Source organism: Larus michahellis, chromosome 4, assembly GCF_964199755.1.
Source record: "Larus michahellis chromosome 4, bLarMic1.1, whole genome shotgun sequence".
Taxonomy (NCBI): Eukaryota; Metazoa; Chordata; class Aves; order Charadriiformes; family Laridae; genus Larus; species Larus michahellis.
Genome location: NC_133899.1, coordinates 36,610,939 through 36,636,613, shown reverse-complemented (window position 1 = coordinate 36,636,613; position 25,675 = coordinate 36,610,939). Strand labels below are relative to the sequence as shown.

The 25,675-nt window shown below is 49.7% G+C and overlaps 1 protein-coding gene across 2 annotated transcripts in view; it reads right to left on the bottom strand.

The window, feature by feature from the left end:
• The window catches only part of CCDC85C (coiled-coil domain containing 85C), a 115,636-nt gene that overhangs the window by 41,514 nt on the left and 48,447 nt on the right, over positions 1-25,675 (bottom strand). For both annotated transcript variants that reach the window (XM_074584035.1, XM_074584036.1), the window contains exon 3: positions 3,474-3,550. In XM_074584035.1, coding sequence (XP_074440136.1) covers positions 3,474-3,550 — 77 coding nt within the window. The remainder of the gene's footprint in view (positions 1-3,473; positions 3,551-25,675) is intronic.

The window sequence follows — 25,675 nt, the reverse complement described above, 5'->3', positions numbered from 1 at the left end:
CTGCTCTGGGGGGTCTTTGCCACTGTGGGTACACCACAGACACCTACCAGCACCGGTGAGCAGCCATGGAGAGGCCTTTTCTGGCAGTGGCATTCGCTACAGCATCTCCCCAACAAGTATAAACCAGGGCAACGAATGCTGTGGTGTTGTCAGAATTGCTGCCAGGGATCTTGCCAGCACAGCAGTGCCATCCAAGAGCACGACTTTCTAGTTAATATGGCCATGCCACCAAAACATTGCAGTGTAAACCTGCGTCAAAGAAAGGTATAAAACTGGAGTCGTTTCTCCTCAGAGGAAGGAGAATGGGAAGACCGATGGTTACTGATGGGTTAGCAATGTCAGAAACAGCTCATCTGCCAACTGGAAATACACATCTCCTTCCCTAGAAAGCAAAAGAAGTCAAACACAAAAAATCCACATACAGCTATTATGAATAACGTCCACTTCTCCATTTACTTTCCTCCCACTGCAAAGCGCAGCTCGTGAGGTGGCACTTGTTGATCTCCCATGGGGAGGAAAAGCTCCCTCCATTAATCTGTCCAAATGAGTCACCAGAGAAGAGGAGGTGTGAGTCCCAGCACACCTGCACTGCAGGTAACATGTAGGGCACAGGACAGAGACCTCTCGCCTCTCTCACTGAGACTTTCTCCCAAAGTGCTTAGGGAGAAAGGAGATGTCGGGAAGCAGAAGAAAACAGGGCAGGCTGGGGACCCCCTCACCACCTTAATTCCATGCCTGAAGGTGGCACAAAGACATCACCTCCCAGCATAGCTTCACACCCCAGATGCCAAAGAAGATAAAGCAATGAATCTCGAATCTCGCTCAGGATGCAGCAGCCAGCAAAGGGGCATTGTGTCACCAGCCACTGTAATATAAATCCTTCCGTAAGGCTTGCAATATCATTCGTGGCACCAGCCTTCTCCGGTTGCTCTGGATGAAGCACTATTTCAGCTCTATGTTTAGCGCTTGGAGAGAAGCCAGGAAGACTTCCATAACCAGCACTGATTTGTTAATCCCTTAATGCACAGACACTGTTTGTTACTTAGGACGTCAGGTTTCATCACTCCTCAGCAGGCTGGCGATAGAACTTCTTGACACCGGGCTGCAAATATTATTGCAATGTCAATACTCCTGGGGAGAAAGCCAAACCGAGTTAAAATGTGACTTTGGTGTTGACAAGCCCGTTTGGCATTGCAGAGTTCAAACGGCCAGGATCACCTGGCAACTTTAGAAACAGGAGAAAGTTTGCCAGGATCCTTTTTGACCGGAGTCTTATCCCAAGATCCGCATGGTAACAGCTAAACGCTTTCCCATCAGATGAAGCAAGTCAGAATACGGTAAATGGATTATTCTTTTCCAGGAAAAGTGCTGGGAGCGACGTGTGAGTTTATGCCTATACAGATTTTATTCACCTTTCTCATTGAAAGAAAAAAAAAAATTACAAATCTAGGTTTGTAACGTGAGAGATCTGGAGGTGATGCAGCTCAGCATCCCCAGGGAGCTCACCCAGACCATGGAAGCTCCAACACTTCTCCTGTTGCCCCAAGGATGCCGTTCTCCCTGCTTACGATAAAAAGAGGTAATTCCTGAGCGTGATCTAAAATAGGTCGGATCATGGTCTTTTTGGAGGGCCATGAAGACATCGCAAAGGGGCTGCACACAACGTCACAGCCAGGCTGGCATCGGCGCATGCTGCTGCCGCCGGGGTGGAAGGTGGGGGTGGCGGGGCGGCTGGCCTTCTCCAGAGCAGAGAGCTATTTTAAGATCATTTCCCTCCCTTTGGGATTCAAACGTTTGCAGTGACACAGCCTGAAAGGTGAGGACACCTGAGGACGGTTGTGCGCGCGGAGGAAAAGGCACAGCCCTCCCACCCAGGACAGCACGAAGGTGAAGGGCTGATGCTTCAGGCTCACGCACCCCAAGACTAAATGGGCTGCACCCTCCCGACGCAATAAGCCCAGGCAGCTGTTCAGCCCCTATTAATTTACCACCCATTAATTACCAACCACTTCTTTTTGACCTCGTAAGGCAGATCTGACGGAATAATGTGCTCAGCTGTGGCAGGACGAAACGGGGCCAAGGGCGCATCGAGGCCGTCCCCGAATCCATGAGCATCCCAGCTGCCCACGCACAGCCCGTCTGCTTATCAATAGCTCCAATTAAATAGTCTGGGGGGTTCGACCGCCACCAGCTCACTGACGGGTTGGGAGAAAGACAGAGGGAGTTAAAATTAAATTAGCAATTGATTCATACTTGAAGCCACTGGGTAGCAGTTGAGTTGAGCACCCTTTTTTGGGTTTTAACTCTTCGGTGCCTTGTGAGTTTTGTTTCATAGGTAGCCACGCCAATGAGTACACTGGAAACTGGGGATAATCTTTAAAAAAAACTCACAGTCAGGCCAAAATGTGCATTTCAGTAAAAATAAGGTTTGACAAAATTATTCTATTGAAATGTCAGTAAGCATAGAGCCTTTTTTTTTTTTTTTTAAAAAACAGGAATGTTTTAGAAACACGTGATCCTGGAGCAGTTGGTTTTCAAACTTGATGAAACGCAAACAGCACAACACGAATTGGCAAAAAGGTATTTTTTAAAAACATAATAATTAGGGGAGATTTTTTTATTTCCGGTCCTTCTAATTGTAAAGAACCTTGGACAAAATGACTGTGATACTCAGTGCTTGAAGTAAGAAGCAAAGTATAGGAAAAAACATTTAAAATGCCAGGGAGGTAGAACATACAACAGTAAAAGGATGCAAAGAACAAGAGGAAAAGGGTAACTTTTCCGAGGGATTAAATAGGGAGTATTTCACTGAATTCAGCAAAGCTGTCCCTGTTTACACCAAGTGCTGAGTTTTACGGGGGGGATCCAGGGGACACAGTGGACAGAATGACTCTTCCCACTGCTTGACATTGCTGTACACAGGCAGGTAAGCGCCAGCAGGGATGAAAAGCCCAGTGGCACGTGGAGTAGACTCTGAAGGGCAGATGCAAGCAAAAAGTACCAGTCTAGAGAGGTCTTGTTCGGTTTTAAGCAGGATCTCAAAACAAAGCTGGGAGCCAGTACTGCACAAAACTATTCCCAAGGCTTTGACTACAGTCTCCTCTGCCAACAAGATAAAAGTCAATGTAAATGGGTAAGCAAGACAAAATCCTACAGCAAGGGCACAGGCAGCATCCCTGAGAGCAGCGGTGGATCAAGGTGTTCCGCAGGGAGGCCTTAATGCTTCTCCAAAACACACAGAGACACTAACAGAGGGTTTACTTTATTTTTCCTCTTTTTCTTTTTTTTTTTGTTTTTAAACAAAAGGAGACCAAATTCAGTGGGGGGTTGATACGAAAAGACCATTATGCTCTTCCCCTGGCAGGATACCCACCGAAAGCCCTTCTGCATTCAAGTGGGCAGTCAGACACAACTCCACAGAAACAGGAGAACCGAGACATTAATATCTATTAGGCAATAAAAAAAAAACCTACCTGGGAAAGAAGCTTGTTGTCATCCTCCAGCAGTTTCACTTTTGTTTCAAGTTGCCTGATGTAGTTGGAAGACGAATCTTTAGGAAAAGAGAAAAAGATACGTTTAAGCTTCTTGCGTTACAGGCAAGGACTGTCAGATAGCAACGTGTTTTCCCACTCCCTGGAAGGCAAGTTTGGGAAAGGTCTAACGAATAAAACCCCAAGTGTATAGGGTGAGGAGGGGATTCTGCCAAAAGTCTTTTCCACTAAAAAAGCTGAGATTCAGCAACAGCAATATCTTCTGTGAACCTGTACCAGTGCCACCAGGTTGGGGGCTGGGGGTGGGTGGGTACAGAAGGAAAGTGAAGTTTAAATACTGTTTTGTAATTTTATAAAAGCAATTTCCTAGCTTTGAAAGCCATTCTCATTCATCTAAAATGTACCAAAATGCGCAACAACACAAGACGATGTTTCCTTCAAGGTTTGAATCGACAACCCCTCCACGCACATGCCTTTTTCTTTCAAAAGTAACTGGAAAAAAACCCTCACAAAGACAAGCTGCTGGCACCGCTCTGCAAGGAGGTGGCTGCCGCAACTCGCAGTGCCGTGGAAGGGGAGGACGTGTGCGCTGCAAGGCCAGTGAGCAGCAGCGCTCACGGCCTGATGCACGCAACAAGTGCCCACCCAGGACATCTGGTTTTTCCCAGTGGAAGCACGAGACACTAAACAGAAAAACCCCAGGGCAATAAAACACAGAATAGCCCCGCTTAATAAAATGGTAATATTCAACCCGAAGGAATGTAACAGCCAGTTTACCATGGCAGCACGACAGCAACACCAGATAGGGTGACCCGGCGTGGAAGATAACTCGCAGGAGAGCTCTGTGGGTGGCTTACTGCTCTTCAGAACATCTGGGGTTTGTTTTGAAATGGGCTTTGAAGCAACCCGTTTGCAAATTTCGCGGAGAAAAAAAATAAAGGAACCTGGGAAAACCTTTTCTCCTTTTTCATTATAGCTCAGCAGTTTGCAGTATTTCCTTCCACCCATCTGGATGTTTGCAAAATTCCTCCTCCACTTGTAATTTCGGTAGCAGAGGCTGTGAGTTGTTACAGCAGCAGGAAAAGAGGGAGGGAGTTTTGCAGCTTTAGCATATGAAAAAACTCTAACGTTTCCCACACAAAGGCGAAATGGAATTATATTTTGCCTCATTTAATTTATTAGGCCGCGACGGCATAAGGCACTATTCAACCACAGGACCTCTCGCCGAGCGGGAACTGGTGAGGAACCAATGCCAGTGCATGTTGCCGATTGCCGGCACCTCTCCGGATCACCAGTCCCAGCATGGCGAGCAGGCACCACCGCCCGCATCTCTGCGCCGATGAAGACATGCCCCCGCACACGTGTACGCTTTAGGCTGGCCCTGCGCTAAACAGCTTATCTTCGCCTTTGCCAGGAGCTGCCGAACGCACTCGGCACAAGCCCGAATGCCGTTTCTTGGCCACTCCGGGGGCAGTTTAGCAGAAGAGCTAGCATGCAAGCTACTGCTAATCACTGAGAGCGCTTTGACCATTCAAGAGAAAAATTGGAATATGCTTGAAAAAGCGCTGCCATAGACAAGTGCCAAACCACAGAGAAAGGAACAGCAGGACGGATCGCAGTCAAGTGCCCATCTAAAGCACAAACGCTCTCAGAGGAAACTTGCTCACTTTTTTGTTTGGATTGTGCTTTGTCCAAACCCAGGAAATCCAAAGGAGTCCTCATGAAAAAGGGTAAGAAGACACCGTAGGAAGCTATGTAAGTTCAGCGAACAGTTTAAGTGGTGGTAAGGCTCACAGCAGTATCACCTTCAGCTGCAGGGACCACAAACTCCCTCTGCCCAACAACCACCCCAGCATGGGAGCGGTCTCCAGGTCAGAGGAGAAGAGGGCAAACCAAGTAGGTTATAGGATCAGTCCATAGCACCTTCCCTGCGAAGGCCTTGTGCCAACAGCGCCGTGAATTTACCCATGCATATCAAAAGGTGGCAGGTATAATGCGGCAGAAGATCAGTGCTTAAGTCAGCAAGATTTCAGCATCAGCTTGAACAACTTTCCAAATTAGCAATGAACCTGTCCTCCAGCAGGGTGAGAGCGGAGTCTAAGATTCTTAAACACAAAGCCAGGAGGACCATGGACCCTTTGGTCTGACCTCCTCTGTGCCCCAGGCCACCACACTTTGTTAACTTACACCTAAATTCAGTCCAGTAACGGCCATTTGGCTAAACAGTTCCCAGAACAGTCTCCAGCTCTGTCTGAAGACAAACAGACTCCACCATTTCCACTCATGTGCTGGATCCAACAGCCTCCGTCGGCAGATCTGGTCAGATAAGGTGTCCTTCCCCGCCTGCCCTCCAGCTTCACAGTACCCGCGTGCTGCCAGGGCAGCAGCAGCAGAGCTGAGTGCCTCTACACAATGAATGCAGACATCCTGATACAGCAGGTCCTGATTTTTACCTCAAAGCATCAGGACATTCAAAGCAGCTTCACGGAAGGTTTAAAACAGTGTCAAAGTAGAGGCTCCATCCACGCCTGCCTGGGAATCAAGAGATGCCTCCAGACCGAGCAAAGTCTCTGCGTGCATAAATTGCATAGGCAGCAACGCTTGCATAAACAAGTGTAAAAATTCTAGATAACGCTCATGATCTCGATGTGATGCTGGTAACAGACACAGGCTCCACAAGAACCACCGCACTGACCAAGCCTGTTGCCCCTTAGCAGTCCAAGCCTGTTTCCCAAGCCTGCTATATGCAGTACCCCCCTCATCTTTGTACTCTCCTATCACTATTAAGTGTTTATACAGTGGACCACTACACCCCTCGTGTGCAAAGAACAGCAACCAAAAAAAAAAAAGAAAAAGCTTATGGGAACTATTTCTGATGCAAACAAACCCTTTCTCACAGCTCTGTGCCCAGGGAGGGCAGCGAAACTGCAGGAGGTCCTCTCCAGCAGCTCCGCGTTCAACCACAGTGGGAAGTTACCCAAGGTGGAGGCTGGAAACCTGAACCTGGTGAGCAACCAGGTGCTTGTGGTGGGTTCCAATACGTGCCTGTGGTGGGTTCCAGCGCTGCTAACAGCTACAGGAAATTAAGGTTAAGCGATGAACGGTGACGCAGAAGCTGTTGTGTTCGGGCCCTGAATGCTACAAGGACTGATTGGTTGGTTGATGGAAAGAATCGAGCATGGCTGCCAAAGAAAAGGAAATGGAGAGAGAATTATTTCCTCACTTTGGTTTCATATCCCTTGAAAAAAGAAGGGTGCACCTTGGGAAGGCAAGCCTTGCCTCCCCAGGGGCCAATGCACACTACAGCTACCCTCAGTCTTGAAAGCCTGCCCTGAGATTTGCTACAATTCTTCAAACACCACTGTTCAACCCCAAACCATGTCCGGTGTCTGACCTCAGCCAGAAAACACCCCACAGCAGCATAAAATATACGGAGAAAAAAGAAAAAAAAAAAAGCAAATGAGCTGTTTTTTCATCAGAAGACGCTCCGTCTCAGGCAAAGGCTGAGAAAACAGTGCTCACAGCCATCACCATCCTCACTGTACCCTCAGAGAAGAATTGCCTCCATCTTCTGGACCTGCCTGTGTTGAGGTAGATGCCAGATGAGTCATTTGCATCTTGATCTCAGGTTTAAAAAATGCCATAATTCTCAGGACAGCAGGCAGTAATACCACCGGGCTGCGGAGCGAAACCCCAGGCTGGGTCTCTCCCACGTTAGATCAAGAAACACATTCCCAACATTTTTCTGCCTCTGACCTTCCTTTTATCAGTGAGTTTCCCGCCTCTCCTGCCTCCCCCAGAGCCATGGGGCAAGGACGGCCCTGCTGACTCACCCAGGAGAGGCGGCAGAGCTGGATCACGGACGGCTCGGACCCCATCCATCCCCTTCATTAGAAATTTAATGAATGGTCCTCATTGCCTTGTCAAAGCCTGCCGCCACCTGTGAGCCATACTCCACCTTCACCAGCCCAAGGGCACTTTCCTCAGTGGCATGAGCAGCTCCCAGACCTGGGCACCCCCAGCCCACCCACCCAGCCACCACCTTGTGGCACCAACTTTGGGTCCACCCACACCTGCTGGTGCCTTGTTGGTGGCCTGACACCTCATCCTACCCTGTCCGGACAACCATGCCGGCTGGCTCTGCAGAAGTGTGGTATCGTGAAGGGGAGGCACAGTATCAGGGAAGCAGACAAGGAGGGTGGTCAAGGGCACATGGTCAAGGACACAGGGTCAAGGATAAGCTTTTTAGGAGGATGCTCTGGCATTCGGTGCCGCCTGGGATGCCATGAGGGCCAAAGTCCTCCTCCAGTTACTCCTGGAGGCCACAAGCACCAGCTGCATGAGCAATGGATGCCTGAGTGGACCAGATGGCACCAGAGAGAAGGAATTTCCCATCAGAACATCTCCCCTTCCACCCAACACCCTCCCTGTCGCAGCCATCACACTTGGTGCAAAAGAGGAGGTCGGGGAGAGAGCCGGCGCCGTGCCCTGCACCCGCAACAGCAAAACGGGTGAAAACCATAATCACCATCAGCCATCGCTCACTTGTACAACATAAATGCTTGAAGCTAAGTTGTTCGCCAAGCCGCAAAACCTGAAGTCCCGTTTCTTTGCAAAGCCTTTGAAAAACTAATTGGATGTAACTCTGCCCATTATCTCCACGCGAGGTAGAAAAGTCGCATTCCAGCCCAGGAAGGAGTATTACTGTTATTACCCACCCTCCACAAGATTTACTGTCTTAAAAAATATACTCCATCTGGAACGGGGTGTAATTCAACTTGGATGTAATCTAGCTGAGTAACTTTTTTCCACATAGATAAACCACTTAATACTCATTACAGCTAAATTGAGGCAAGACAAATCACTCTACCTTGTTTTAACTCAATGGCCTCTGGGAGAGCAGGGAACTGCCTGGCTCCTGAAGCTTTTTTAAAACATAAATTAGAAACTGTTTTAACAATCAAAACAATCTTTCAGCCTGCAGAGCACAGAGCAGTGTCATTTTAAAAGACACTTGGAGACACTGGAACCTTTCCCATTCTCATCCGAGATTTCAGAGGAACCTGTCAGAGGGGTAAATAGGATAAATTATACATTTATTTTGACAGTAGCAAAAGAAATGTTCTTATTTCCTTGTATGTCATTTCTCCGAACCACAAGCAGGCAGAGCACAGGTTTGCGTGGTAGCTACGCGGTTGGGATCGAGACGCTTTTGTTTAAGACCTTTTCTTAACGAGGCCTGAGCACTTAAACGAATACAGGAAAAAAATGCAGGTCCTTTACTTTGGGTGGTTCACAGCAGAGATGCAAGGAAAGATTAGTCAATGTAGGTGTCCGTGAGATGAGGAAGCTGTTGAGATCCCTCCGATGGGACCCACTCACAGCAGGACGCTCCCTACACCGAGCCTGGACAACACAAAACAACCCGGCACGAGCAGACTTGAGCCAACAGAGGAGCCTTACTCCTCTTCCACGGCATCCCACTGAGGTTCGACTTGACTTTTTGATGTCTGTTACAAAGAGGGGGTGAGGCAGTGTCCTGCGGAGGCGCTGGCTGGTCGCTCAGGACTGTGGTGCCCCCCTCCAGCGCCGACCCCACGTGCCCCACCACGGAGGTGCCCCACACCCGCAGCAGCACGGCTGGACACCCGCTGCCCCCCGCTGCGTTTTCTCCCCAGGAGTCAAGCATGATTTAAGACAGTAAAGCACAACCACATTTTGTCAATGTCCTGCAAACAAGGCTCTTCCTCTCCTCATAAAAAGCAGCACCCCTAAAAGGGATTCTCCCAAATCCAAGCCCAAGGAGGAAAGATGCAGGAAGGAGTGACGCTCTGCCAGGTTTGCACCTTGCGGCCAGCTGCCGCCTTCTCCTTCGCGCGATGGGATGCCGACATTTTCGTTTCCTCCCCCTTCCATCAAAGATCGTCTCATAAAAAGGCCTTCACCTGTGCTCAATAAAACATTTCGCTGTTTGTCGGCAGTTTCGTTATCACACCTCTGCCCTTCAGCACCGTATTTCAGAGCCGTATTGCTCTGCTGGTTTTGCTTCTTGACACAGACAAGCAGGCTGAAAAATGGGCGAGCGGTTACATCTTGTAAAGAAGTTGATTTATTAAGGCAACAGCACTCTTTCACAGCAGCTGGGAAGCAGATGAAACTCACGTCTCTATTTTATCTAATGTCATTAAAGGAAATTATTCACAGACGTGGACAAACCCACCACCCTTACTTTTTCCTACGCAGCCCCCATCTTTCTGCTCATACCAGCAAACCCCATTCCCAACGTCCTCTTTGGTGCATGAGGAAAGTTTTCCCGTCAGGCTTAACTTGGTGGATGGCTCAAATGTGAGCAGGGACACCCAAAGCCACGGCTGAGTTACTTTAGTTCTGCAGGTGCTGCCCTCTGCTACCAGCACCACCAGGGCTGTGCTCCTCACTTCTCCTCGGCATGCCCAGCTCTGCAGCGATTCTCACCCTGACTCTGGCAGAAGCCATTTCTTCCAGCACCTGGAGGATGCTGCCGGTGTCCAAGGCACTTGTCCCCACTGAACAAAGGCAGCTCTCCAGCCTGGCACCCAGGCTCCAACCCAGCTTATCCCCTCTGAAAATATCACTAAAGGCAGCTGTGAAAGCACGCAAATGGATGTGAGGGCTGAGGACAGAAGGCAGGTAAAAGCCAAATGAAGTATGCCAGCAGTGAGGTGAAGAAGCTCACCGACCTAAACCCTCCTTCTCTTCTCTCAGGTCCAAAATACCATACTCTGCTAACCCCAGTCCCCACCCCTGCCTCCCCGGTAGGAGCATGGGCACAATCTGGAGTCTCCCTTGGGATGTGGTAAGAGAATGTGCAGCCACAAGGTCCACGGCAGACAGAAGCTCCCAGCGTTTTGTAGCTTTGCAAGCTATTCTGCAAGCAAACCATGCTGACCTGCTCTACCTCTTGTCCCACCACCTCATTCACCGCGTGTTGGGTAGGGAGCGGTTTCCTCCGCACTCTGCCAGGCAGCGTAAGAGGTGGCAAGAGGGCACTTACAGATAGAGAAGTAAGGCCAAATCTTGATTATTTCCATAGCTGAGGTGCTGCAGCACACTTTTACTGAATAGACACTGCCTTAGACTGTGCTAAATAAATTAAAGGCCCATATGTAGCATCCAAAGACACCCATGAGAACATCTATCTGAAAAAGACTGGTTGGATCAGGCCTCATTTTCAAGGTGCAGGTGATAGCTCAGGTATAGAGCAGGTATTCAAACGCCAGCCAAAGCAAGAGGGAGGTGTGTTGTCAGTCCAATCACAAGGAAATCTGGTCTCAGACTAATACACTTTTTTTTCCACTCTCACAAGCTGGTGGCTAGGCACTGGCTGTGCTCCTGCGAAGCGCTGCTCCGGCGGGATGAACATATGCCACTGCAGCTATTTAATTAACATTTCATCGCAAGCCTGTAACTACGAGCTCTGAAGTTTTTCAAGACCGCACGTTCGCAACTCAGTTCCAGTTCATTAGGCCTGTCTGGGAGCTTAGCGGCCTCGGGTCGGTCTGTAACAGTCTGATAAGGTCTCTTACGACTTCGGCTTTTACAGCTCGCTACGACGACTTCCAGCCATGACATCATCTCCGTGCACAGCAAAACATCTGCCCGTGACAGCTGTCAACAGGTGCTCAAGAGCTCCTGATATCTTATCGGGATTTCATTAGGAAGCGGCTGATAGGGAAGGAGCCGCGTGTGCATGTGTGTGCCCGCATACCGCAGCGCAGCCGGGAGAGAGCTGTCTCGTCCCATTGGAAAGTGGCCACCAGTTTCTCCTTCCTTGCTTGGGTGACCTTTACATTACAATCTTTGCTGGGTCAGTCTTTCTGTCAGGGCACAGCACAGCAGGAACCACTGGGAGATGGCTTGTTGGATGCCTAACCCACTCAACCTGTAAAACCTGCTTAACGAGAAGGTGGTAAAACACCTCCCAGTCTTGTAGTCTGACACCAGGCTTCCCATCTCCTGAGGGGAACGACCACCAGCTGCTCTTCTGCTGCTGGGAGTGGGCAAGGACAGGCAGCGCTGTTGCAGCTCTCCAGGGCTTTCCACAGCTCTCCTTGTAAGCCTGCTTGCAGAAGATGGCACCCTCACCAGGTTGCTCAGATGCAGTCCCATCACGACATGGTGCCCGCATGACAGGGTGGCTCAGCCCTGATTACTAGTCACGACTGTTTGTCCAGGTTTCCTGGGGAAATCTTTCCTTCCCTCCCCCAGAGATTTTGAAGGTAAACAACCGAGGAAATGATTGCGTTTGCTTTACAAGTTGTGTTTTAACGCCTGACAGTGGGCATTGCTCCAAGAACAACCAGTGTGAGCTTTCTGAGGTTCAGCCTCAGAATGAGCCTTCAAGCAAGAGTAGACAGACTGTAATTAGATGCAATAAGCAAACACAGGGATAGAAATATGAATGCCCAAGACGTGCACAGCCAGACGGTCTCGACCAGTGTACGTGTAATAGAGGAAAGCTGATTTACAGCCCCTCTTGCTCCCTGCAGAGGGAAGCCTGCACTGTCCGAGGGAGCAGGTGCTCTCTGGATCAATTCCAGGTGCTGTGATACCTGCAACACCCACCACAGCCTGTGACACCGGGCAGAATTCAGGTTTTCCTTGGCCTCTTTAAGAAACCACTTGCTGTGCAACCACGCAGAGGTACTCAATGAAGGACTGCCTGAATGCTGAAAGGGCAACTCTAGAGAAAGTAGGACAACGATCAAATTGCAGGCGGATCAGAGCAATCCTCCCTTCCAGACGCTGTGGTACCAGCACTGCTCTATCAGTGCTTACTAGCTGATACGAAGGGAGACGACAAAAGATTCAGAAGCTGGAGGAAGGGCAGGGGAAGACCAGAGTGGTTACTGGATGTGATGCTGAGCTCATGAAAACCTGCGAGAGAGGAAAAGGTGAGTAACACCAACAAACTGGAGGCTCTTTGACTGCCTCGTGCCTTAGTCAACATAGCTCCATTCAAAAAGCTTTGCTTCCCATGTCAGAGGTGCACTGCAGCATCTTCTGCTGTCACCAGTCCCAGCAGAGTAAAGCCATAGCCCATTGACCAGTGCCAAAGCAGTGAATTAGCAGATCACCATAATCTTCCTTATCCTGTACCTCTCTACTATGGCCACAGATGGGCAAGGGCTGATCTACCACAGTATGGCCTAAGCAGAACCTTCCATGAGAGTCTAATTTTAGATACAGAGAGACAAATCCTCCACCTTTGACAGACCCATGGGTTGCTTCTCATTGGTGCGGTGGACTCCTCGGTGCACAGGAAGGAACGGCAAAACCCTCTGCCTGAAGTTCGGACCCTACCAGCCAGTTATGCCGGACTCTCCATCGGGGGAAGGCAGAGGGGAACGGAAAGTTGTGTCACCAGCGCTCATCTGGGGAGCGGAGCTGCAAGTCACTCACTGCTAATGGGATTCTGCAGCTTTTATGATTATGAAAAGGTTAAAATGACCTGCCAGGCACCCTCAGCTGTTTAAGCCTCTTTTCCTTCCTCGTGCTGCTTTAATCTTGGTAGCACGGTCACGTGACCCAGTCAAAAAAAGCCCCGAAGCCGATTAGGGGCTTTCCACCGGCGACAAACGACTCGAAACATTTGGGATGGTGTGGATGCTTCAGAAAGAGTAGCCTGCTTTGCTCTGCGCCTTCCTTTTGGGGGCACCTCAGCGAACGCTGCAGCCTCTAGAAGTCACCAAGAGGGTACGGTCCCAGGGGAAAATCCCTGAAACCAAGGGGACAGGCTGTACTCACTTCCACTTGAATCAATCCAGTTACTTAATTCTTCCCTCCCACCTCCAAAACCAAACCCTTCCCACCTTACTTTGGCTACCGCCATTGTAGCCGCTCTCCCTGTCTCTACAACAGCAACCAAAGGCTAAGCCCATCCCATTGTGTGCAACGCTCAAAGCCTCTGCCAAGGTCGACCTCAACTTTTGTGGAAGCACCCTTCAATTCCTCACACACAGCAGTTCTGTGAAAAAGGATCTTGGGGGCTACTGCAATTCATCAACTGGGCACAAACCAGTGTCACGCTGGGGCAAAAGCAGCATGTGGGGTCGTATCGTGACACAGAAACAAGAGCCCTGTATGTAAACAGGGGAAATAATCCTCCTTCATCGGTGCTATTAAAGATCTTGAATAAGGATCTGTGTCCAGTTTTAGGCATCACGCTTCGAGACTCATGCGGACTAGTTGGAAGGAATTCAGGAGAGAAATAAGGAGGATCAGAGTGTGGAAAGCATAATCCAGCAGGAGAGCTTGAAGGAACCCAGATTGTTTAGCCTGGAGAAGAAAAGACTGAACGCAGATGTAGTAATGGATTCAAATATGTAAATGATTGTCAAAAAAAGATTAAGTGAATAAATTGTTCTCCATGTCCACCCAGGAACAGCAAGCTCTCTAATAACAGGGCTATTTAAGGGCTAGAAGAGATTGCCTCGGGAGGTGGTGGCATTGTCATTGATGATGGCAGGTTAGACAAACATCTGTCAGGAGCAGTTTAGGTAGTGCTGAGCCTGCCTTGGGGCAAAGGGATGGGTTAGGTGACCCCGTGAGCCCTTCAGTTCCGTTTTCCATGCCTACCCTGCACAAATATCACATGAGAAGATCCGTGGCTATTTCACTTAAATTCCAGAAAGCTAGCACCACAGTTATTTGAAGGCAAAAATGAAATCACTGAACAGCCTTTGATCGGCACGTCAGATTCAGTAATCTGAAACCATCCATGCATTTTGGTTTTCCGTCACCTGCAGAAAGTCTCACCTAACTGCCTGGTGGCTGTCAAAGAAGAAAGCGTGCAGAGAAGAACAAGAGCTGGGGTAGGGCCCTCCCATACAAATGGGATGTTTGCAATAAAAACATTGCATTGGAAACAGTTGGCGGTTTGAAAATACAGCCAGGGATTTCAAGAGCTAGTACCCCCCTCCAAAAAAAGAGAGGTTTTATCTTTAAGAGTTACCGTTTCCAGCTTTTCCACAGAAATTCACAGTCCTAAATCACAGAAGGCCAACATGCATGAGGCTCGGTATGACTATAGTAACAACATATGGTCTCTAGCCAAAAGAGCTGAAAAAAGAGGAGCTCAGTGAATGCAGACAAGCTGGGGAATGCCAGGAAACCATGTGGGTTAGGAACAGCCTCAGCAAGTCGAGGCTCATAGGCACCGTGACAGAGGAAGGTGCTGGAGAAGGCTACAGAGACAGCCGTGTCCATGGCTAAAAGTCTTAGGGCAGCACAAGAGAAAGTACAAAGGTGCCAATTTGAAAACTGAGTAAGCGGGGAATGGATACCAGGTTGTCCTGAGCTATTTTAATAGTCCAGAAATCCCCATGATAAGCTGCTACCTTTCCCAAAACAACCACATGGTCTTTCAAGACAGGAAGGTAGCTATCAGAAGCCCAAACACTCTTGAGTTTGCATTAATGAAACCAAAAAGAGCTAGAAATGAAAGTCAAGTTGGGTTCAGAGCCCTTTATCACTCCGTCACATCCAAAAAGCTCCGGAAAACAGGCTGATCTGAAATGTTTACGCACCCAACTGCCCTGTTTGTTACCTCTTGCACATTCACTGAAATGCGTGCAAACGTATCCCAGAATCTGCTCCCTGCTTTCCATTTTGCACTATTGCCGCTCCATCTCTCAGCAAGGAGAAAGAGTGAGCACCCACAATCGGTATTTTTCTCTTTCAACCCACCACACTGACCAAAGCTGCCCAAGACATTTGCCCCCAGATCTCAACCCACCCAAACACATGCAGCTTTGACCCCACCCTCAAGAGATTTGGCAGGGTTGTTGCAGATGCAAAAGCTTCACCGTATTTGATGAGACCTTTGCTGAAGTTTCTCTGTTTTTATGGCAAACTTCTAACCACCAATGGTTCAAAAGCCTGTGGGAAAGACATCAGGGTAATCCAAAGCCTTGTGAAACAGAACAGCTGTAAAAGAGTTTTGCTTTGAAATTTTAGGTTTGTTTGAATCCTTCAACATTTTCTCCTGGATAGTTTACCATCACCTCCTAGGTAAGAAGCACTGCCAAGTTTCAGACGGCTGTAAATCTTACATTCGACATTGTACGTACAAATGGGCTGGTAGAAATTCCCACTGCCTTTGAAGGAATCCTGCTCAGAAACTGATAGCACAAAGCAGTCCAGCTGCAGAAGGGCTCTCTTGAGTTTACAAAACTACTTCCTAAGCAACCTGTGGGGGGGAAAGGCAGATTACCAGATTAATTGATGGGTTGGGTTTTTTTTGTTAAAAGGGTAAATAAGAAGATCTTAAATATTTGCAAAAGTCTTCCTTTGCAAACATCAAGTCGAAACTTTTGCAGGCTCTGAAAATGCATTTCAGGTTGTAAATCTGCTCCCCCCTTTTTGCTTGGGAAGATTCTTCTGGACAATAAACGCAGTGAGCCCGGGAGAGAGCTGCATAATTATCCACTCCACACAATGGAAACCAGCATTTCCAATGCGGTCCTCAACCGTCAGGAATCCAAGCTGCGTGATAATTAAAACTCAAAAATCCTCTTCCATCAAGAGAAAAATTAAACTTTAATTTCCACTCCTCAAATACCCCCACCATGTTCAGGAAGCCCACTATTAAAAAAAAAATAATAAAAATCTCATAGATGCAAATGATGCCCTTCTGGGTAGCGAGAGGAAGAATTTAATTGGCAGCGAGAAAAAACTAATGATTAGGTTAATGAAAAATAGGCTCTATTGACTCGGGCCACTCGACCATTCCTGATGAGGGTAAACAGCCCCCCCTGCTCCTTCTTCCCCACTCCCCTCGCCTTTGTCTGCTGCTCACGGCAAGGCTGAGAGCAGGAACGCATTCAAAAGGGATGCCTCGGTGGGAAAAGGCTGGAGTCAGATCAAAGTCCTTCCACCCAGGGGCCCACCAGAGCCCAACGCTCACTGAAGGGCCTCCGTGTGCCCAGGAATTTGTTATCCCCCCCCACCCCGGTCCAGGCTGCCCCGCATCCCATCCTTAGCCCCAGCGCTGGCTGCCCCCATCTCTCCACCTGAGTCTAAAAAAGTGCAAAGTAGCAAAGGTGTTAAAAATTGCTGGCCTTTTTTCCAGCGAAAAAGCATTTATCCAGTTATGGCTGGCATTTACGTAGCAGGCAGGATGGTAACAAACCTCATCTCCACACCTGGGGCTGGCAGGGGAGAGCTCTTGCCCGAGTGGCAAGAAAGATGCAGGATTTCATGGTGTCACCACTCTGGGATGAGGGCTGGTGGGGAATTTTTAGGTAAAGCAGTTTTTCATAGGAAAACTCTGATTTACCAAGAGAGCAGTTTTAACACAGGCATCCAATTTCACGCAATTTTTAGCTCAGGATGAAATTTCTGGCCAGACCCTCAGAGAGAGAAAGGGAGAAAGCCTAAAATAGCTGCGAGCCCATGGCTTAAGGCAATCACCAGGGAATGTCTAAATCCCTGCACACTAAGCTTTTCTGGAGTTGGGGATTGTGTGCATCTGTGTCAAAGACACACAAACTTCTATGGACGAGGACACGGAGCCTTGCTAAACTGCAGGCAGAAACTCCCTGCCCAGTTCTTTTTGCCAAAAATAACCGCAGTGCTAGGATGGGCACCTGCACAGGTCCCAGCACTCACCCATAGTGCAGTTTTTTTGGATTTATGTGTATTTTGCAATTAGCTGGTTTACTGCGCTGGTCCCTCCACATGAGCCGGTATTTTGGGAAGCGAAGCTCTGTTGCAGTCCAGAGCACCGAGGGGACCCCATTGCCCTCCATCCCTGCGGTCCCTTCTGATTTAGGGTATTTTCTGGGTCGGTTCTTCTCTCTCCCCCTGCTCGGTTCCTCCTTTCCACCCAGCAGCAGGAAACCACCCAGCCTCGTGCCCTCCTGCTGCGGCCCGTAGTTAAACATTACGCGCCGCGATTGCATAGTCGCTTAACTCACTGTTGACAAACACATTCCAACAGCAGCGTGGCCAGGGGAGGAAGGTGCGTTTCTTCCCAAACACCTTCAAGGACTGGGCACAGACAGGAAAAACAGCCACACGTAAAACCAATAAAATATGTATAGTGGATTCACTGTCCAGTCCTTCCATGTTGTCCTGGTTCGAGGTAACAACAAAAACCACAAGAGATGTCAAGCTGGAAGATGGCGTAAATCCAGTCCCTGCCAGCTTTTACCTGGGATAAAATTCAACTAAAAAAACCCAGCCTGGGTCACAGGGGAGCCCTTTCATGCCGTCAAATTACACAGACGGACCAGAGGCTGTCCCCTGTGTTCTCACAGGAGGGTGGAGGGATCCTCATAGTGGAAAGCAGCGATGCCCCATTTCCTACCTGCAGCCCTCTCCTGCCTGCACCCCCTGCCCTGCCGCGGGAATAAGCAACAAACAGGAGAAGGGCTGTCAAGTGTAACCTGTCGGCTATGCCGAACTAGCGCGGGCTTTGTCAGGGCCAGCTGGGAACAGCAGTAGGCCAGCCAAAAATATCCTATAACCCAAAACTGAGCAGAACGGGGACTCCAGATACCTGAGCGAGCGACACATGGTATGGCTTACGAATCTGAATACAGTAAACATATGTTACATACAGTAAATGCCTGGAAAGAAAGGCTAGACAATACCTAAGCATTTCCTAACTGTACAATGTCTAGAGGGAGTAGAAACAAGATGGAGGAGCAGATTACAACGTATCACTGGGCTGGACTGAAATAATGAGACAACAGGAAACAAAACCTGACTTAGAATAAGTTAATTGTACAACGCTACTACAATAGAAATAGGAGAAATCATTTAGAAACAGCAAGTCGATCCTCAGATAAATCTCCCTGATAGCTGTGACTCACTCTGGTCCATGCCATCACCCTCAGCCAGGAGTTTTAGGAAGCGCTCCACAAAGCCGGCCCTTGTCAGCACTGACCCTTTCCTGGCGACGCTGAGCAACCCCAGCTGTGAGGGAAGGCGGCTGGGAGCATCCCACAGGACCAGATCCCTGGTGATCAGAGCAAAGCAGGGAACTGCATCCTCACCTCGCCTGGGGCAGCCGAGGAGCCCAGGCGTTTGGCCACGGGGGATAATAAAATCAGTCCCACGCTGACTGAGAGAGCAGGCGATCAGAGGCGACTTTCTGCTCCCACAAGCCAAAGGAGCTCTCGCTACGGCTTTGCAAAAGGACTGTGCAAACCTTTACCATGTTTCCCTGAGGTTACAGTCAGAAATTAAAACTATGCAACGTAGCCAGCTTTCCCTGTTATTTATTAACAGGTTTACTACCTCTCGCTCAAGCCCTTTGGACTGGCGGCTGATCGCTCCCTGCAAGGCAGGTTAACATGTACTTCTCCGGGTCTCCAAAGCGGCCCCCACGGCTCGCTCTCGGCCTCGCAGGCGCCCGCAGGATCCACCTCTGCGTGTTGGCCTTCAAACGCATATTCTGCATTTCAGCTCCCTCCCTCCTGTCACATTCGTGAGTTCTGGTTATGCACATCACGGCAGGGCTGGGGCAATGGGAAGGGACATGGAAGGGGACCCTGACGTGTATGTCCCCAATCCTTCCCAACCACATGTTGCTCCACACACCTCCTGGGGCTCCTCTCCATTCACATCTCAGGACTACCTGAGAACAAGTAGAGGGAGAGAAGGTGATCTCATTTCCACGAGATATTTTCATTATACTCATAAAAGACAAGACTACAAAGCACAGGCCCCCCTAAAGCCTATGCTTAGTAGTCTAAGATGGTATCTAAGATGATATCCCCCATCTGCTCTCCAGATAACTAGGTGGGCTCATTTTCTAGGGGTGCACATTGCATAGAGATGGGAAACAAGTCATTACGCCCAAAGATAAAGGGTGTTGCTTTGGTTCGGGCACAAGGATGGGGAAGGAAAATACATGGACATTCAGGGTAACGCCATTCATAAAAGCATAAAGACCTTTCAGGCCATCTATCACAGAGGTTTCCAAACTATTTTGTTTGCCCATTACTCCCACTCTTGATAGATGCATCCTATGCCCTCCTTCTTACAAGCCAGGCAGTATTTAAAAAGAGTATTTCGAAAGACCAAATAATTTGGGGAGTTGCTGTTTCAGGGCCTACCAGAGCCCTGCCTCACACCAGGACAGGTCCCTGTGCCCAACTCACCGGTAACAGCTGCTTGGGCAGACCGCAGCCCCCAGCTCCCCCCAGCTCAAACCGCAGCTGAAGACCCTGCCCTGTAAAGAGGCAAAAGTCCCACTCACGGCCCCCTCCATCCCTCCCAGAAATGCACCGTTCCTGGGGGGCCATATCTCCCTGGAGCTCCCTGAAGCCACTGATATGCCCCATCTCCTCCCCAAAGCCAGGTTTTTCTCGTTTTAACGCAACCCAAGTAAGTGCGTGCCTGTCGCTTCCCTCGAGAAACTGTGCCGCAGCCCTAATAGCTTTCACCTTGAGGAAACGTTTCCTAATGACTTTCTCCTTCGCCTAATTTCATCCCATTAATCCCGGTTATACGCGCTGGGTCCACCCTGCACCATCCGTCCTCCCCCGCCCTGCAGACACGGGGGCTTGGTGACCACAGCCCTGCTGAGGCCACTTGCCCCCGCTGCCAGAAAAACCCTCACACTCTCAGCCTCCGCAGGCACATGAGAAATGCCTGGGAAGCAGCTTGCATGGAGGGATTTGTCCTTTCCCCCCCTTCCAAATGTCCCCTGAATGCAGTTTTAAAAGACAGGTCATCCCTGCCTTTCTCTAGGAAGTGCTTTGCAATGCCAATTTCCATCCCACGAACGCGCAAGCCTGCGCAGCACTATTTGTGTTGACCAACAGGAATTTAATCAACCAACAATAATAAACTGGGTAATACTCAATTGTATGAAGCCGCCAGTCAGATGAAAGGATTTACAAAGGCCGGATTGATCTCCAAGCCCTGGCAGCTTTCCCACGGTCCCCCTCTAATCTGCCGAGCCAGAGAGAACACGTGAAAACTCCAAAATCCGGGTTTTCCTGCAGGGTGTGTTAAATTCAAATAAGTCTCTGGACTACAGATGTGTGGTTTTTTTCACATCCCCCTGCTCCCCGCCTGGCTCTTACCTAACCCTAAAGGAGCATCACGCCAGGGCAAAAGCCCCCTCGGAGACAGCCAGCTTATGCAACCACTAATGCCATAAGCACCACTATGTCTTTAGTGACAAACAGGCTCAGCGCTGGCTCAGACCAACAGCAGCCAATTCTCCGCAGAGAATTAAAGAGAAGGAACCGATATCACTTTGAGAAATCAGTCAGCATGGCCACCATGGCTCAAGCAGTTAGCATCTTTCCAGCAGGTACGGGAGCACCTTCTGACACTGCAAAGCACTGTAAGTAAGCAAACTTGGGGGAAGGAAAGCAAAGAAATGCTCCAGGCCACTTTTCGGCTGCAAAAGCCCTCAGGGAACAGCAAACTCAAGGGTGTTCCCGAGGGTGGCTGCTCACAGAGCCGCAGAAGGATCTAACTGAAGTATTTGCGCGTGCCGCCTCTGGCTCTGTGCTCGTGCAGGCTGCTCACACCCTCACCTTCCTTCTGCAGAACCTGCCCGCGATTCCAGCTGGCCAGGCCCAAAGGAGGGTGACACTGGTCACCCCTGGGGGAGCTGACCCATTTGGGGTGACACTGGTCACCTCTGGGGGACCCAACATGAGAGAGGGACAAGAGGCTAATTCTGGCACATCGCCCCCCTGAACATGTGGGGGTCCACCAGTGCCATGGGTCTCCTCTTCCAGCACCTCAGTGGCTCCCCTGCAACACACGGCCACCATCACACGGCTGAGCAGTCCCATCCCACGTGGTCCAGAGCACTGGGTGGCTTTGGAAATGGCCTATTGCTCACATGATCCAGGCATTCACGGTATTGCTGGTTTTACAGCCATCTCCCTGCAAATCAAGTGAGCATCTGGGTTTGGGGGCTGAGATGCAGGAACTGGAAGCGGCCATGATGCTGCTGATGGTGGCCGCACAGGGGCCACCAAACCCGAAGGTCACACTCCTCGCTTGGGAAGTCCTCAAGCTGCAAATCACTGGTGGCTGGGCAAGTATCGTAGGGAAACACATCATCGTACGTGATCATCACATTGCCCTAGTTTTAATTCCCCTGGGCACTGGACATCAGGCCAGAGGGATCTTCAGTCTGACCCAAAGCAGCTGCTGTCACAGTTTTAAGGCTGTTGTCACCTCTGCTCATCACAATGTCCATTGCTGTGCCCCACATCCAGCCAGCTTGTAACCACACTGACCAGTGCATCAGGGAGATGGGTGCAGAATTAAAAGGAAAAGAAAAATTAAACAAACACAAAGAAGTACTCAAGCAAAGAGGGGCAACACAGCAAAAAAGGGTAGCACTAAGCAGCAGTACAGGCAGGCTGGCAGTAGCTGCTTTCGAAGGGCCAGCTGCAATATCTGATTCATCCACAATCCAGCCACATCCCTGACGACTGTCATAGCATAGCACCTAATAATGCATAGCACCTAATCATGCTCTAGTGACAGAGATTGTAGGGGGTTTTTTTGTGTGTGTATGGTTGGACTCGATGATCTCAAAGGTCCCTTCTAACCATGAAGATTCTATGATTCTATTAAAGACACCTTAAAAGCCCAGCACAGTAATAATTTTACTAGGAGTGTTTATTCAACCAATTGGTGAAGAATGAGACGGTCTGGGAGGGCCCTGCAAGCAGGGATGACTCCCTTGGCTAGGAAGCAGCCACGTGCGCAAGCTGAGAGCCCACAATGTGGGCATCGGTTCCACTTTATGGCCAGCCGCGGTTTGTGGTAGGAAGAAAACAGGGGCAGAGATTTCCTGTAGTGGGAGGAGGTTTGGGCAGAGGTTTGGCAGCTTTCACCCTCCAAGCCAAGGTCGCTGTTTGGTTGGGAGGTCGCAGTCCTCTGTCCACAGAGGTATGCATAGAATCACAGAATGGTTAGAGTTGGAAGGGACCTTAAAGATCGTCTAGTTCCAACCCCCCTGCCATGGGCAGGGACACCTCCCACTAGACCAGGCTGCTCAAGGCCCCATCCACCCTGGTCTTGAACACCTCCAAGGATGGAGCATCCACAGCTTCTCTGGGCAACCTGTTCCAGCGTCTCACTGCCCTCACAGTAAAGAATTTCTTCCTAATATCTAATTTAAATCTCCCTTCTTTCAGATTAAAACCATTACCCCTCATCCTATTGCTACAATCCCTGATAAAGAGTCCCTCCCCATCTTTCCTGTAGGCCCCCTTTAAGTACTGGAAGGCTGCTATAAGGTCTCCCTGGAGCCTTCTCTTCTCCAGGCTGAACAACCACAAACACTCATCAGAAAAACAAAGGAAGCATGTCTACACAGTTTTGAGTGATCCCCTCTCCATCTGCTGCTTCTTCAGTCCTGGGGAGAGACCAAGGAGGCAAACCTGGGAGTCACATCTCCATCCCACCCTGGCCACCTCACGCCACCACCACCAGCTGGCTCAAGTGAATAAACACACACATCTCTACAGCACCTCGTGGCATGGCAGGGCCCTGCCTCCCCTCCAATCTGCACTAATCTCCTCTAGCGTCTGTGCTGCAGAAGATAATTTAGAGGCAATGGCATGCTCCTGAACACATTGCCTCTCTCACACAGCAATTAAATGTACATCATTGGCTGGCTGTCCTGTATCCTTGGGGCAGGAGGGATTGTCATCATCTTAAAGTCATGATTTACAGAGGTAATAATCATGGCACCAGCCTCATTACATGCCAACTTTCGGGAAATTAGGTGATAGATATTATTCATTAAGTTGCCACATGATACCCATATCCATCCATCTGTTACAGCTGAGCTAACATTTTGGTTGGGAGCATGCAAGCTCTTTAGGAAGAAAGCAGGCGCTGTCCTGAAAGGCGATGGGGAGAGAAGAGCAAGATTGCAACTGGGTAAACCATTTTCCCCCCAGAAAAAACATAAAAAATAAAATTAAATTAAACAGAGACCTCTCAGACCTTGGAGGCTTTGCGAGTACCCAGCAGCAGGACACTCAGGCCGAAGCAGAGCAATAAACAAGTCATAACGTGGTGCTCAAAAATGGCACGCATGGGTCAAAAGCTTCATTCCTAGTGAGGTCAGCCCAACCAGCTGCATGTGCCACAGAGTGGATTAATTTTGGGGTGCTCCGTGTAGGCCGCTCCATCATACTGAGCTCTTGGGACCCTCCAAGGAGCTATCTGGACTTTGCCCAGCATCAGGTGCCCGGGCTGTGGATTGCTGCTCCCCTTGCAGTGACCAGAACGGGGCTGCACAGGGCTACGTTTGGAAAAGCCCTGCTGCCCTTCACCCTCAGAGTCCGAGGATCCTCCAGCCACCCTCAGCTGCTACCAGGAGCCAAGACCAGCCTCTGACAGCTGCAGAATCATGGAGATACCTCTCCTTTGTGCCTACGCCTTTGTCCTGCCTCCACGCACAAGGGAGTGAAGGAGGAAGATCTGGCTGTGACCTAGGGCTGGGATAAAGACCCCCCAAAAGTGCACAAGAGTCCATGTCCCAGAAGAGACAAGGGCCTCCAGCACTTCTCTCTTTCTCCCCCAAAAGTACTTATTACCCAGTTTTTGCCTCAACGAACACTGAGATGGACATTTTTAGAGAACTCATTTTCAGGATGACTCACTCTCAAAATCAGGGAATGAAAAGGATCCCTGCAAAATATTTTCCATTTTTATCTTCTTAGGGAAGGCTGTGTTCTTAGGCACGGAAAACAGAGGGCAAGTGCTGAGACCTCAGACAGGCACAATCCTACATTGCACAGATATCCACTTTCAAGTATTAGTCATCATTAGTTAAATAATACAAATGGTTTCCCAGCAAATTTCTTCCCAGAAGGAGGAGAAAAGTGAGTGTTGATGGGGCTGCAGTAGCCGGTGCCAGCCTTTGATAGAACAGCTCGGTGTGTCTCTGAGAGAGGGTGAGACAGAGAGAGCTTCATGCCCATCAAGCTACAGCACGCCCAAAGGCCCACATTTATCTTCTCTAACCCTGCTCAACCCCTTTTAACAAATGCTTCCTCAAGCAAAATGCATTAGAAGGTATCACAAAAATAAAAGGGTTCCTACTTCCCCCCTCAATGCATAAAAGCGCTGTTTTCGGCCACAGAAGATACCAGAGGTGGCTAGGGATCTTGGATCTGGGAAATCCTGTAATAGCGATTGCAGGAGGGCAAGGACTGGAGTCTGGGGGAGGCAGGGAGCCAAAGCCTGGGAGATGGAAAGTCTACCTCATACTTAAAAGCTTGCCACTAACGATGGGCAAGATCTAGGTTTTAGTGCCCATCCCACCACAGGCAGCTGCCTAAAGGGGTGATGCTACCCCATGGCATCCCACGGTGACCCAGCAACACGCAGCATCCCCGGCTGGGGCCGGCATGAGGCAGGAGGGGACGTGCGGATGGGCATGGGGAGCCGGCACCGGCATTGGCAGCCACCCAACATGAGGCCGGTCAAAGCCGCTCACAAAAGCACATGCCCGGCACTTCATCTCCGAACCGGAGCTAATCACTCCCCTGCTGTTTTTCTCCCCCCGCTCCCCAGCGCAGGATATTCAGCTGAGCGGAATGAAAAGCGCAAAGGGCTTGTATACAGTGGCAGTTCGGTCCGGGTAGCATCCCAGCCACACTGGGCAGCAAACCCGTCATCTCTGCAGCATTAATAAATCTGGTCCTGCCAACAAATCTGGTCCTGCCGATACACTACCTAGTACTTACAGCACTTCCCACACAACTTGATAAAGTTCTGGGTACCAAGCTGGCACTGTTGGGATCCAGTGGTGCCGTAAACCCCCCAACGAGCTCTGCCCGGGGCCTCCCCGTTGAGAGGAAAAAACGTGAATAAACTACATATCAATAAAGCTAAGCGAAGCTTCCCGCAGAGGTACGGGAGTGTTACACCCTGCCTGAACAGCTCAGGAGCCCGAGGAATGATAAAAAGCCATCACCTAGAGTCAGCCATACATCCATATACTTTGCTGGATAAGAGCTGTGCGTCACAAGCCTTCAGCGCAGCCACGACCAGAGTCTTCCTCGCCTGCCCCCAAGCCCCGTGCTTCAGGCAGCAGGCTGTCTTCTCCCCATCATTCCCCACACGCCTGGCACATCCAGCAGGGCAGGCAGGGACACATTCCACTCACCAGCACAGGCGAGGTGGAGGGCACA